Source organism: Ursus maritimus, unplaced genomic scaffold (assembly GCF_017311325.1).
Source record: "Ursus maritimus isolate PB19 unplaced genomic scaffold, ASM1731132v1 scaffold_21, whole genome shotgun sequence".
Lineage (NCBI taxonomy): Eukaryota > Metazoa > Chordata > Mammalia > Carnivora > Ursidae > Ursus > Ursus maritimus.
Window position 1 is genome coordinate 12,133,767 of NW_024424564.1, and position 14,419 is coordinate 12,148,185.

A 14,419-nucleotide genomic window follows, 5' to 3' on the forward strand; every position below is an offset into this window, starting at 1 on the left:
TTCATAGATTTAGGTGACGTCTTTAAAGTTAACATTTTTTTATGGTGTAAAAGAAACATATAATAAACAAAAAGAAAAAAATCACCTATAATCCCACTACTTTGAGATATTCATTGTTAATACTTTGTTCAGTAGGCTCCACACCCAGCGTGGGGCTCGAGCTCACGGCCCTGAGATCAAGAGCTGCACGCTCTACTGGCTGAGCCAGCCAGATGCCCTTCATTGTTAATACTTTGGTGTTTTCTCTAGTCTTTTTTTTTTCTATGCATTTTTATGTTTGTCCATGCATACATTTCCACCTATGACTGAAAGCCTTTTATACTTATATTTTGGCCTGTGCGAGCCCCTAATTTGAATATTTTTCACCCATTATTTTAAAAGCTTCATTTTTAATTTAAAAAAATCTGATACTTCTACTTTCTTTTCAAGATTAATGCCCATTCAGCCCATTCTCCTTTAGAAGTAGGAGCAAATTCTCTAATGCACATCAGCCACGATCCCATAAAGATTAAATTCCAGGTGACAAATGCGTGCTCCCCTCACCATCAGCCAAGTCACCGTATCTCTCCACTGGAGGCCCTTGTAAGTGACTGGGCAGTTGGGAGACTATGCTGGTAGATGGGGAGGCTAGCCTTACCTGACTCAGTGGTGATAGGCAAAGAGAAAAATGTGTCAGAATAGAGCGGCTTCGTGAATTCCTTCAGGTCCTCATCAAACAGCTGTGTAAAAGCTCGAATGCTGATTCTGAAAGGCAAACCGATGTATAAGTGCAAGTGGCTGACCACAGTACAGCTGACCAGAAAGCGGGTTCCAGGAGCCACAGGGTGGGCACCTGGTCCATATGCATGCTAGGCAGGACATGAATTATGGAATCAGATAGACCCAGGTTCATTCATGCATTTATTCATCTATTCATCCAATGCTTACTGAGCCCCTACTATGTGCCGGTCCATGTTCTAGGATCTGGGGATACTGCAAGGGACACAGTAAAGTCCCTACCATCCCAGAGGTTATATGTTCTAGTATCAGAGGTCAGATAACATATACACAAATTTAATATGCCAGATGGTGATAGGTACCACGAAAAAGAAAAGAGCAGAGTAAGGGAAATGGCTAGCGATGGAGACAGGCATGGGGAACTGCCCCATTCAGCCCGGTCAGTGGAGGGCTCCTGGATAGAAATCAGAGCAGAGTGTGGGAGGCAGCCATGCCCGTGTTCCAGCAGAGGGAACCACAGGGGGAAAGCACTGAGAGGAAGGACCAGATGGGGCCCAGCCTGAAGAGGAGAAGGGAGGAATTCAAGATGGGCCTAAAATTTGAGCTCAGGCCTCTTGAGAGAATAACGGCATGACTGATGAAAATGGGGCACTAATATGGGGAAAAGAGGAAGAGCTCTGCGTGGGCTGTGTGGGATTTAGAGTGACAGTGAGACATTGATTTAGAACTCTCCGGCAGATACTTGGGGCTCTTCTAGTCACCTGGACAGGAGAGCTGCTGAGGTGGCCATCCACATGTCCATGTGGGATGGTGCCCAGAGATTAGCTGGCCCTAAATTCAGTAAGCCAGCAAGATGCGGCTATGAAATATAAATTTGTAACCTGGATGAAAAGTCTATTGTCCTTGTCTGAGGACCTTGGTCTCATATTCTGTGGGTGAGTCAGGCCAGTCTGGAGGGTTGCACTCAGTTTCTGGGGACGTATCTTAGAAGGGTTAGAGATCGTTCTAGGTGATTAACCAGAAAAGACTTAGTGGAACATGATGGTTGACTTCAGATTTAAGGAATTCTCATGTAGAAGAGGAAACAGACATCATTATTTTTCTTCTTGAAGGTAGAGTGAAGCCCAATTGGCTGAAATGTCATGGAGGTGTAGTCTGGGAACATAAAGTCACTTGGTAACATCTAGAGTACGAGCTGCTGCATTAGGTAGTGAGCTCCTCAACTGTAGATTTGCTGAGACAATCAGGCTTGATTTATAGGGGCGAAACTTTCCCAGTGTTAACTGAAATCCTATGAAAGTGAATGAAAGTCTCTTTTTCCTTTTTAAAAAAAACTAGATTTGTTTAAACCAAAAGTTTCTGGGCATGCCTTGTAATAATGCTGAAATAGTATCAGGCCAGGGCTAGTCGGTCTGCCCCTCTGCCCCTCCTTCTAACTCACGCCCCTGTCCAAATGCAATCTTATAAACGAGCAGGACAGTATTGATCAACCACATCTATAATTTCCATCTCTAAAAGCTACTTTCCAGTCAAAAGTTGTACTTCCAGGAAAAACAGGCTGTTGATGGAAGTACCGTGAGATATCCCGTCAGCTGTGCTAAGTGGGAGGGTGAGGAGCCGGTACGTGCTGCTAATGCATGTACTTTTGCAGACCGAAATGAGTCTCTCTGGTGAAAAGAGTTTCTTATATTGGTATCGTGATTTATACGCGTGGAAGAACTTTCACAAACATGGTTTGGTGTGAGCATCTCCAACTTCTCCCATGTAACGAGGGAGCTTATGATATTACCTCAGAGATTTGGAACCTGAAGCTTGGAGAGATTCCGTATCTTGTTCCAGATCACAGAGAAAGCCGGTGTATGAGAACCAAACTCTGTATTTTCTAAATCCTAGTCCAGATTTCTTTCTCTTATTTCCTCTCGGCTTAGTTTTGGCTTAACGGCTCTGACTTCTGAGGAAGGGATGGTGAAAAGGGCCCAGGCTAGGAAGCAGAGGGTCTGTGGTCTAGCTAGCACTCTGTTCCTGATTAGATGAATGGTCCCTAAAGTTTTTTATGCCTCGGTTTCCTCCTTTGTAAATTAAAAACACTGGACGTTAACAACCTTGACATGTTCTGCTCAGAAATTCTAGGTGCAAAACCCAAAATACAATATGGATCCAGAAGCAGAAGGACCTTTAGGAACCCAGAAAGGAGAGACTGACCTAGTAGAGGATTACCTTAAACTTGGCGGACCAATAAGAGCTCTGCTCTTACACCCTTTCCAAAAACGGACACCACCACCACTTGCCTAGCTCAGCCCCTAGCACCCCTCCGGATCCTGTCCCATCCTGTCTTCCTGCGCTTGTCTTCCCTGCTACCTCTTCTCATGCTCTCCCCACAATCTGAAACTGGACTCTTTGCTCTTCTCTAAACAGTCTGTGTATTTCTTCCTCTGCACTTTGGCTCCCACTCTTCCTTCCAGCGAATGTCCTTCTGTCCCTCTTTCCATATTTTCAGGTCCTCCCTCACCTTTTAATGCTCAGCGAAAATATTACCTCCTTCCAGAAGCCTTTTGAACCTCGACAGCATTTGTTTACCCTCATGTCCTTCAACATTCCTGCCTGTATTTTACAGGCGCCTTCTGTGTATATATGCATGAATAAGATTATTTTAATAAACAGACGTATGATAGTAATGATTTCAACTTCATATGTGTCCAGAATCAGAAATCTATAGCACAAAGTTAGAGATCATGTGGTTCAATTTCCTTCATTGGGGGAAAATGAGGTCAAGAGAAGCTGACTCCCTGATCGTGGTCACATCACTATGCTGTTTGGAATAGAAACAAAACCAGATCAGCACTTTGCTAACCTCCAAACTGCCTCCCACCCATCATGATCTGCTCTTTCTCTTCCCGTATGGAATGACCCTAATTATACACCCAGATAATAGGAACCCAGTAACAAACGGGAACACATTAGATTCATTGACATAAAAAAATTGCAGAGCAGCTAAACCTAGCATTTGCCATTTCTTTTCAATCCTATTCCCCACCCCCACCCCCGTGTTCTCTCCTGTCTACCTATTCTCTCTGGGGAAGCCTGACAGCACTGAGGGTCACTGCAGCTACTAGCATCTTGAGACAGGCAGAACTCGGACTGCACTAAGCTGGGGTCAGCGGCCGCACAGGACACCGCTTACCATGTTCCCCCACCTACTCTGAAAGGCCGTCAAGCATCATTTGCCCGGCATGCTTTTCATGGGCCTGAACCAAATGCGGGGAAATATAGGACAGTTATGTTCTAGAAAGCAAATAAGTATGGCATGAGTTGATTAAGATATAATAAGAGCATGCAACTGTTCATGCAGCATCTTGGCTCATTCCCTTATTTGTTCACAAACACTGAAGAATGAGCGCCTGTCTGGGGCCGGGTACTTGCCATACTGTTTTGTCTCCTCGATGAGACTGCGAACTCTCGTAATCTAGTGAAGAAAAAGCTAAGAGATGCTGGTGAGTGGAGGACTGGAGGGATGGAGGGTGTGAGTGCTGCTGCGGGAAGCGGAGTGGGGGCCACCTGCCCAGTGCGGTGCTGGGTTGACTGGTTCCTGGGGGTAGGGAGGCTCACATGTGCTCGTTGAGGGCTGACTGGCTTTGGAAGTGTATGAAGGGATGCAGCAGCCAGTCAAAGGAGGGGAGGGCATTCCAAATAGAGTGAAAAGAACTTGTGGTGGCTCAGAGGTGTAAGAGAGGCATGTCACATCTAAAGGAACTCCAAGTGAGGGTCACAAAAGGCAGGTGCACTCGAGGCAGACGGTGGGAGGCAGAGCAGGAGAGGCAGGCAGGAGGCAGATGGCAGGGGCTTTCTGTGCCCTGCTCTGGAGTCTTCACTTACTCCTGAAGGGAACAGGGACCACTGGAAGACCTTAATTTAGAAGGGACAGGACCAGTTTTGAGGGATCGTCTGCATTCCTCCTGTGTTGTTTTGCAGATGAGAGAAGAGAGGGTTTGGGAATTGAAATGCCAATTCCAAGGTCGCACAGCGAAGTGGCAGCGCCTGAACACCAGGCGGGCTCTCCCAGGCCCGGGCAGCTGTTAGGGATGGGAAGGCGTGTGCTAGGAGTGGTGGGCTCGGGGCCAGATGGGAGCCATCCACAGCTTCTCATTGTCCCTCTCTTAATGTAGTAACGAGTCATCTTCTCTCCCTCTTTCAGAAAGCAAACAAACAGAAAACAGCCGCTACTGACCAACTCCCAAATCGAATAGAGCCTGTGGGAGACTTTTGCTCAAATTTCCTTGAGCCCATGTGACCGAGGAGATGAGGCATCTCTTGATCCTTATAGAAACTGAAGGATTCCTTGTTCTGATCCCTCTTACATTTCTCCTTTGCTCTGTCTGAGCTCCCCCGTTCTTCAGGAAGGCTCACATGGTCTTCTTGAAGGAAACAGCACTACTATGTTTGCGTGTGTTTACTCTGGAGATGCCGACCTTGGCTGGGGTGGCAACAGCATTTTTGTGGTGAGTCCTGGGTAGAGGTATAGCTACAGAGTTCCTGCCCAAAGTGAGTCCTCTGGTTTAGGAAAACTGTCAGCCTGCCCGTGTTGATTCCAGGGAGGGGCTAAGCATGCTCTCAGGTGTGATGCCATGTCATCGTCTCCTCTTGGACCCTGCAGAAAAGTCTCTGGGGAGACCCTGGGGTGATATTCAAAATATGTAAGAGTTAATAAGCCCTGGGCACCGACTAACCAGAATGACACTGGCCCACAGAGAACCTGCCATATTGATTGGTGGTCAGCTCTGCCAACACCCAAGAGAGACAACGCATCCTCTGCAGAAGTATTCATCTTGGATGCCTACAGCTTACATCCAAGATGGCAGCCAAGATTCTCTTTGTCTGGAGGACTCTGGCTGGGGACGCTGTGTACCTCTGCTCATACTTGCTTTCGGGGAGCACGGTGCAGACCAAGGGCACTGCCAATTCCTATGGCTGGAGAGGCCTGTTGGCTGCAGTAGTGCTTCCTGGGGCCAAACCAAACAGCTGCTCCTTCTCATCTGTCAGCCTAGCAGGAGGAAGGGGCACTCCCGTTCATGCAGGAGCCTTTGCCTTCGAGAGTTTTGTCTGGACCAAAGAGCTCTTTCATCTTTTTATGCCTTAGAAGATAAACGAGTAAGTGTAACTTCAGCCCTCACTAAAAGTAGAAGATGAAACCTCATCTTTCTTGGGTCTCCCTAAACTCAATCTTTCTGTGTGGATACTTTCACAGTCATTAACAGAGTAAATAAATTGTTTGATTTGTACTAAAGACGTCTGAGGAGAAAGAACGATCTATTAAGAACCTTCAATTCTTTGTGTAACGAACTGGAGGTTTTGCGCAATGCCAAAGGCCTTCTTTACACATTGCCTACGAGTGGAGGCAGGAACACAACTTTTATAAATTACCCAGGAACATGCACAGCACTGTGGTAACGTCGGTTAGTAACCTACAGGAGCTCACATGCCTCAGACGCCCAGACAGCGGAGCCCTCGCTCCTGCAGCACGTCCCTTCTCGCAAAATCACGGTCATACGTCTAACCTGTAGGCGGTGCGCGGCTTCAGCGGCCCGTCACAGAATTTTTGCTGATGGGGATCACACTTTCCACCCAGGCTCTCCATCTCTGCTCCAAGCTTAATGTGGAAGCTCTTGGAGTTGCTGTCAGGACTTTCGGCACACTTGCTGGCGAAGTAGTCGGTCTGATAGACCCGGACGGAGGCGTTGCGCCTGTATTCCAGGTAGGAGGGCAGAGGGTGCTGCTGTTCGGGCTTCAGCTCATCGCTGCCTGTGGGGAGAAAACCACAGTGAACCACTGACTCCCGCAGGACTTCGGGGACCCCAGGGATTGCTCCCTAGGCTTCTCAGCCTGCCTCCTCTCTCCCACCATCTCCGGTCGGCTCCAAAGGGCAGACACTTGGATCTGGAAGGGCGCTGTGAAAGTCTCCTCATGAAATTAATTTTTATCCACTTCTTCTAAAGTAAAAATTAAAAATAGAGTGCATATACATTTTATATACACATGTGCATGTATTTATATACACGCACACACCCCATCTCTTTTCTAGGAAATAAAATACGTGTGTTTGAGCGGTTAACTCATTGCATCAGATGATAAATGTGTTCCAGAACTCCCGAAAGTTGGACACTCCCCACTGCCAGAGTCAGCCCACTCAATAAGCTCCCTGCCTTGCCAATGACCATTGTAGCTGAGCTAATAAGGAAATCCCGATGACCTGGGAAATAGGGAAGAGATAAGAGAAATCAAGTTCAAGGCCAGAGCAGTCACGCACAGGCACGCTCCACGTGCCACACCCAGTCTGATCGTGGCTCCGTGTACAGCTCTCTGTTATCTTGCGTACAGTTTAATCCTGGCTCGAATCTGGCCCCTCCTGCAGCACGCTTCCCAGAACTCTTCCCTGTCCACCCAGCCTGCTATGTATTTTGGCACTGCAAACTCGTTTTGATGTTGGCTGGAGGAAAGCATAATTAGGAAGACAAATATTATAGAGCTAGGATACCATTTACAACACACTTCAAGAGGTGGTATTGCAGGGGTTCATCACATCCTGGACTCTTGTTTAATAAAATTTGTTCAAAATGAGTGGGTCTTGGAAATATTACCTTGTTGGCAGTAACTGGAAAGAAATGTTGCCTTTCGGATGTACATATATGCTATGAATGACATTTATATGAGACGGATTGTTATCTTAGCTCACCAGGGGAGCACAGCCCGTCTCCATGGACATCAGTAATTGACACACACAAGGCTGGAGAACACAGGCTGCCTGCTGGGGTATGGCTTCCTTTCCGTCACTGGCTTACAGTCACGTAGTAAACCGTTATCTCCACTGCATCTTCATTAAATCTAAAAATCTCTCCATAGTTCACTGATTTCTCTCTTAAATCCTTATCTGTAGATCTAAGTAAATATATCAATTTATGAGACGTAAGGAAACCTGGGATGCACCCCTGACCCTTGAAATTATTTAATTAATTATGCATAACCAAGTTCAGTACAATTACATAAAATGTCAGAGCACACAGACCATTAGATACGCCGTGAGACTAAAGTGCCGTTTAGCCTAGAAACTGCTCCAGCAGTTGTCAGGTTTAAAGTTCCTCTCTGCCCACAAATGGGTTAAAATAGCCAGGGATGTGTAACACCTTAAACAATTTTGGAAAACATAAGGCCCATCAAATATATGGTGTCACTGCAGACACACACATCTGTTCTGGAGAAACAGGGCTCAGACCTCTACAGGAGTGTAGATGGTTTCACAGGTGCCGATGTAAGCAGCTCTAGAAAATCATACGTGAGGCTGTACAGCACGTTGTTAAAACTCTTACCTAGTATCTGCCTGGCCGGTAGGAATTAGGTAGACATCGAATAACTTAGTCGACTAGAAAACGAAATTTACTGTTGAAACTCAAGAGAGAAAGGAAGAAGACCCTTCGGGATCATCTTCCCCCCCCTTTTAGCTCTTGAATGTTTTCTGGGAATCGGTGNNNNGTGTGGAAGAGCGTGCTTCCTTGGGGTGTTTGAGATTGGGGCGGGGAAGACACTGACATTTACGGCTGCTTGATGGCAGAACCCCAAAGTGGGATCAGCCCTGAATGAGCGGTGCAGAGGACTGCAAAACAACGCAGAATCGATGCTCCTCCCACAAGCCTGGCCCGTCACCAAGCCTCTACACCTGCAGGGTATTTGTACTATTGCTGTGGTTAATAGTATGACTATTCACCCATTTCACAGTTAAACCCAGAGAGTAACAGGCTTTACTGCTGAAAGAGCCTTTGAGCGGGTTTTTGTACCATCTCCCAGCATCCGCGGGGACAGGGCAGAAGTGTATCAAAACAGTTTTCTGCTCTTCCAAACTTGTCATAGAAAGAGCCGGCATGGTGAGCTCTGCTACAGCGTCCCTGCGCCTCGCAGCAGAGAGCCGGCGGCCACTCACCGTCAGCCTCTCGCACGACCACCGTGAAGTACTTCACAGCCCCGTTGGCGTCGCTGAACCAGCTGCAGTTGAAGGTGAAGTGGATGGAAGATTTGCTGATTAGCACATCCTTTTTATTCACACGAACATGTGGAGGTGGAGGAGGGGGCCCTGAAAAGGATGGAGAAGGAAGCCAGGGGAGTCAGGACTCTGCTTTTCCATATAAACAACAATCAGTGCCATGAAGGCCTCCACTCACCTGCATCAATGTGTGTGTGTGTGTGTGTGTGTGTGTGTGTGTGTGTGTGTGTGTGTGTGTGTTTAAAACTTGCAATCAAGAAAACCTCCTCCTCCTCTCGGGGAGCGGAGCAGGCAGAGGAAGTGATTTGCCAGAGACGCATGAAACATAATGGAAGAGGAGGAGTTCCTGCAGTTGTAGCACGAACTGCTTCGACGCTCCGGAGAGCTCTAACTCTATCAGGTGATGCACTGAAACGCTAACTCATTCAAGGACTCGAAGGTCGTTTAACTTGCTCGCTGCCAGGATGCTTTCCATACACACGGAGAAACGTCTCCGTATCCTGGAGGCTTTCAGGTTCTCTTTTGCAAGTGAGCACAGGACCCGCTAGCGTGGAGGTGAGCTGCGTGCCCGCGCGGCGCTGGCGGGGCTCCCGCAGGGCGTCACCTCCAGGAACACTTACGGTCTATCATTGTGATGGTGCTGTCTTCCACCACCTCGCTGGTCATGCCGGCCGACTGCACCTTGATGGACACCAGGTACCTCTTATGGGGCACGAGCATCATGATGTTGAGCAGAGATTTCTCTTTCTCCAGCTTTCTGGAAAACTCAACTTCTTGAGTGTCCATTTTCCGACATTCAATGCTATACCCGTCAAAGTCAGAGTCTGGAGGGATCCAAGAGCAGGCGATGGCCGTGGAGTTCTGAGGCCGGCAGTGCAGGTTTTGAATCTTGTCGGGCTCTACAGGGCAGACAGGGACAGACACGTCACAACTCTGGGAGACACATTTTTTTTTTTCTCAGCTTCTTTGGGCCCAATTGCTCTGAGAGCGACGTAAGTAATTCTCAAGATTTATTTGGATTGCTTTTCAAGAAAAAAAAATTCTTAGGGCTCTCCCAAGGAATTTCTGCTTCCCAGACCACACTCTGAGAACCATTTAAAAATGAAAATGCTGTCCCTTTAGAAAATCACCGGGTGCCAATGTGATCAGAAACCCAAATACTAAATTTAGCGTGGGCACTAAAATTAAGGGGCAGAAGTCAGATGGAAGGTGGGGCTGAGTAGCCAAAAGGTTAAAAGGGCAGCTCGGCCTGCCTGAATTCAGATTCTATTTACCAGGTGTGGCTTTTGGAGCAAGTTACTCACCACGTCTGTGCCACATTTGTCAAGTGGGAAAATGAAGGGTGCCTACTTCCTGTGGGGACTGTGACGGTTCAGTGAGTTGAACCCGGCACAGCCAGCTAGAAAACCATGGCTGGGGTAGTAATTGCTCAATAAATGCTAGCTCTCCCGAGAAAATTAAGACATGGCATTGCTTCCTTGTTACCCTCTAGGCCCTGGCTCTGTCCCCCTTCCATGTTTTGCTTTCCCTGCTCACATGCCATCCTCCAGGCTCCAAAACTGCTGAAGGCTCCCCGTGTACACCACGGTCTTCCACCTGCTACGCTCATGGTTGGTCAGTTTCCTCTGCCTGACAGAGTGCCTGACCCAGGAGGGACTCAACGAAGAGTAGCTGATCTCATGAGTGGTTGTGAGTAAGAGTTACAGTCCGACAGAAAAGCACCTAGCTGACCTGGCCACGCAGGTTACTCACCAAACCCTAGGCCTCCCCAACCAGCGATGTGCTTACATCTCTAATCACATTTGATGAAGCTAAATTGTATGACGTCGATAAGTGGTTTTTAATTTTAGCAGCTGAGCCATTTAAAAAAGAAAAGGCCTCAGTTCCCCAATATGTTAAATCAGAGGGGCTCTGGTCCTGTGTTTTAAGTGTGGCTTGGGGGTCGGGGTGCTATGCTGGGGTGACCTCCTTACGACTTCCCTTGCCTTGTCCCCTGTCCCTGGGAATTTCTGAGGAGCCTTCAGGCTCTTGAATAGAACTTGACAGTCTAGGTCTAGAGCACTCTATTTCATTCCACAAGTCAGAAGTCTTAACGGATGCTTAATTTTAAAAGCCTGCCCATTGTTTCACTGACCACAGCAGAAAATACAGTAACAGTAACAATTTTCGGACAGCAGTAATCGATGGCATCAAACCATCAGAAAGGCTCACAGAGCACTGCATAATATGGGAATAGATTAAAAAAATAAAGCTAAAGACAGTTATGTTTGACCAAATAGGAAAAACCCCTTCCATTTCATTTTGGGTCTTTACCATCCCTGTTAAAATTTCATCCTTTTCCTTTTTCTCCACCCACCCTTCCTCCCCAAATTAAAATGTATGTTTGGGGGTGCCTGGGTGGCTCAGTCGGTTAAGCATCTGCCTTTGGCTCAGGTGATGATCTGAGGGTCCTGGGATTGAGCTGGACTCCCTGCTCAGCGGGGAGCCTGCTTCTCCCTCTCCCTCTGCTGTTCCCCCTGCTTGTGCTCTCTCTCTCTCTGTCAAATAAATAAATAAAATCTTAAAAAAATATATGTGTTTGTTCATAAACCTTGTAGACTGGACTGGCTACATAACTTTCAGGGTCCAGTGCCAAGTGAAAATGCAATGCCCTGTGTTCAAAATATTATTAAGATTTCAAGATGGTGACAGCAGAAAATTAAACCCAGTGTGGGGTCCCTCTAAGCACGGGGCCTGTGTGCCTGCAGAGCTGCGGGCACTAGCCCTGTTTGCAGACTAGATCATAATGATCTTGGGAACTATGCAAAGACCTAGTAATCCCTCACAGGGCAGCACCTGTTGTTCTGATTTGGCATACGACCCCCCTTCTCCTGACACCTTCTCCTTTGTCACAGGACCCTTTGTCCTCAACAATCATGACTTTGAAACACTCGGCATCTTTGCATCATTGAATGAATTTGTGTTTCATATCAAGATCTAAAATATTTGGCTAAGTCATAACAGTTTAGATAAGAATGATTTAGAGAAAAAAAAAATCAACCTGAAGATTTTTCAGGATAGGGGAACTGGCCTTGGAGGCAAGCAGTACTTGTGTCTTTTCAAACATTAACTGCTTGTTAATCTTTCAAAATCCTTCAAACCAAACCCCACCTGGAACCCGAGGACACCTTCTCTGTTCAGCCTTAGGGCAAGTCTTTAGAAACACCCTGCCGGATTCATAATTCTGATAATTTGCTCAAAGAACAATGTGGAAATGTGCTTCAACCTCTTTCCTCGGTTCTTTCTCCCCTCTCCGTTCTGCCTTTCAAGCCCACGTGGCTTCTAAGACCTCTGGTCATATCCCCATTCTCTAAGAAGTAAGTAGTCGCTAAGGGCAGGGCGCTCTTGCAGGGACTGTGAGCAGTACGGAAGCGAATAAAGCATTAGCCCTGACCTCTAGGAAGGGAGAGGAGTCCAAAACAGCCATAATACAGGGTGGAAAGGAGCATGTACCAGAAGAAATGGAGAAAGAAGGTGCTGGGTGGAGCGCTAGACAACTTTCTGGAGTTCGTGGTGGGCAGGAGTTAGCAAAGGCTTTCTGGCAGAGACGACACCTCACCAAGATATTGGGAAAGGGGCACTTCAGGCAGAGGAAAGTATGAACCCAGGTACCCAGGGTGGGGCTGGGAGGGGTGGGAAGGTGGGAGATCGGGAATTGCAAGTTGTTCATCATGGATGGAGCGTACGTGTGAGACATGGAGTCGTGGAATGATTCTACACGAGAATTATCAGCTTCTCAGTTGTTTAACTCTCTGTTACCCACAGCCAAACCCAGTCCTAACTAATGCAATCCTCAAAGTTTCATCAGCCATTTCTCATAAAACACAACACTGAGTCCCTCTTCCTGCCAGCTGCTCCCCTTGTAGGCGGGCCCCATTTGGTAAATGCCTCTCTTAAATCCCAGCACCCAGGACCGAATACAGTGCTCCAGAAGCCATCTGATCAGCCCAGCCTCTACTGAGCTCTTAAGTTGAGCACCTGTGTCACACAGCCCACAATAAGCGCCCCCAAACCCGTCCTGAGCTTGCTGTAAATGAAAATTCTTGGTTCTTTTTCATCTATTTCTCTCGACCCTCAACTATTTAATCTCAAACTGCTCTCTGGATACAAGGTCGACAGCAAGCTTCAATTACAATAACATTACTGTTTGTCGAGTAAGTGAAACAACTACCTGCTTAAATTTCTACTTCTCAACTATATATTTTATCAATAACCACCAACTATCTGATCTGATCTTAGAAACTACACATACTGATATTATTGAAAAATAAATATTTGGATTGAGGTTCCTATACTGAAAGTCTTTGTTTCTTTGAGGTTTGTTTTATCTAGCCCAAAATGCCTTTGGGGAGAAACTGGTATCTGTTTCATTGTTGAAGTATTTTTATCTTTAGGATTTATAGTCATGTGTCCTAACTGATCCCTCTGTTTCTAGTTTGCCCCTTTGAGTCTACACTCAACACTGTACCCAGAGTGACTTTTTACAGTGCAAATCTGATTATGATATCTTGGCTGAAAATCCCTCAGTGACTCCAATGGATTGAGGATAAAGTAAAAGTCACTACCATGGTTCTCAAGACATTTTATGACCTGATTTTCCTAATCCTCACCTTTTATGCTCTGGTCAACTAAACTCCTTTCTGTTCCTCTGTGCTGCCTGGTCTTGGAATATTTTATTCTCTACCTAATAATATTCTCCACTTCTTTCCCCATATCTACCTGGTGAATCCTACACTTTCTTAAGTTTTGATTTGGAGGCTTCTTCTTCCAGGAAGCTCTCTTGTACTGGGTTAGATGCCCCTACCATGAGTTTCTTTTTTTTTTTTTTTAAGATTTTATTTATTTATTTGACAGAGATAGAGACAGCCAGCGAGAGAGGGAACACAAGCAGGGGGAGTGGGAGAGGAAAAAGCAGGCTCCTAGCAGAGGAGCCTGATGTGGGGCTCGATCCCAGAATGCCGGGATCACACCCTGAGCCGAAGGCAGACGCTTAACCGCTGTGCCACCCAGGCGCCCCCCTACCATGAGTTTCTATACAGCCAAATACTTCCTTCCTCACACTTCCTTCCCACTCAACCGCCAACTCCATGAGGGCAGAGATAATTTATTGTCCACTGTTCTTAATGTTGAAGGAATGAACAAGTCTATAATGACTTCTGCCTGAATTCACATCTAACCAATCCCAAGTAAAAATATGGATTTAAACCAAGCCTCACTGGAATAAGATGTCACAACACATGCATCCCCCTCCCTCCATCTGAGAACCAAGAGTAGCAAAACATGTCGTACTTGTCCTCACGGATCCAAATATTGGTTTGCTATAGGTTTTCCAGGAGTCACCACTAACAGTCTTGACACTAAATTGATAGGATCTGCCTGGACGAAGACCATATATGATGCGTCCTTCTGACTTCCTGTTGCTGTAGGGGTTGAAGACTGTGATTGCATCTCTGGGGGACCACTGCAGCTCAAAGTCATCATAGTCTGTCCAGTCTGGTGGCCCCTTCCAGGTGATGGCCAACGATGTGTTTGTAACATCAGCAAATGACATAAGACTGGGAGGAGTTGGGGCTGTATGTAGGAAAACATGAAAGAAATCACATGAACACATCTATGCCATAACATATGCAGATAAGA

The 14,419-nt window shown here is 46.7% G+C and overlaps 1 protein-coding gene across 5 annotated transcripts in view; it reads right to left on the minus strand.

Moving 5' to 3' along the window:
• The window catches only part of PTPRB (protein tyrosine phosphatase receptor type B), a 107,497-nt gene that overhangs the window by 20,525 nt on the left and 72,553 nt on the right, over positions 1-14,419 (minus strand). For 4 of the 5 annotated variants that reach the window (XM_008684290.2, XM_008684288.2, XM_040637261.1 and 1 more), the window contains 5 exons: positions 14,072-14,353; positions 9,364-9,642; positions 8,684-8,833; positions 6,270-6,513; positions 638-744 (listed from right to left, as the gene is read on the minus strand). In XM_008684290.2, coding sequence (XP_008682512.2) covers positions 638-744; positions 6,270-6,513; positions 8,684-8,833; positions 9,364-9,642; positions 14,072-14,353 — 1,062 coding nt within the window. The remainder of the gene's footprint in view (positions 1-637; positions 745-6,269; positions 6,514-8,683; positions 8,834-9,363; positions 9,643-14,071; positions 14,354-14,419) is intronic. The other variant, XM_008684289.2, reaches the window with a different exon arrangement.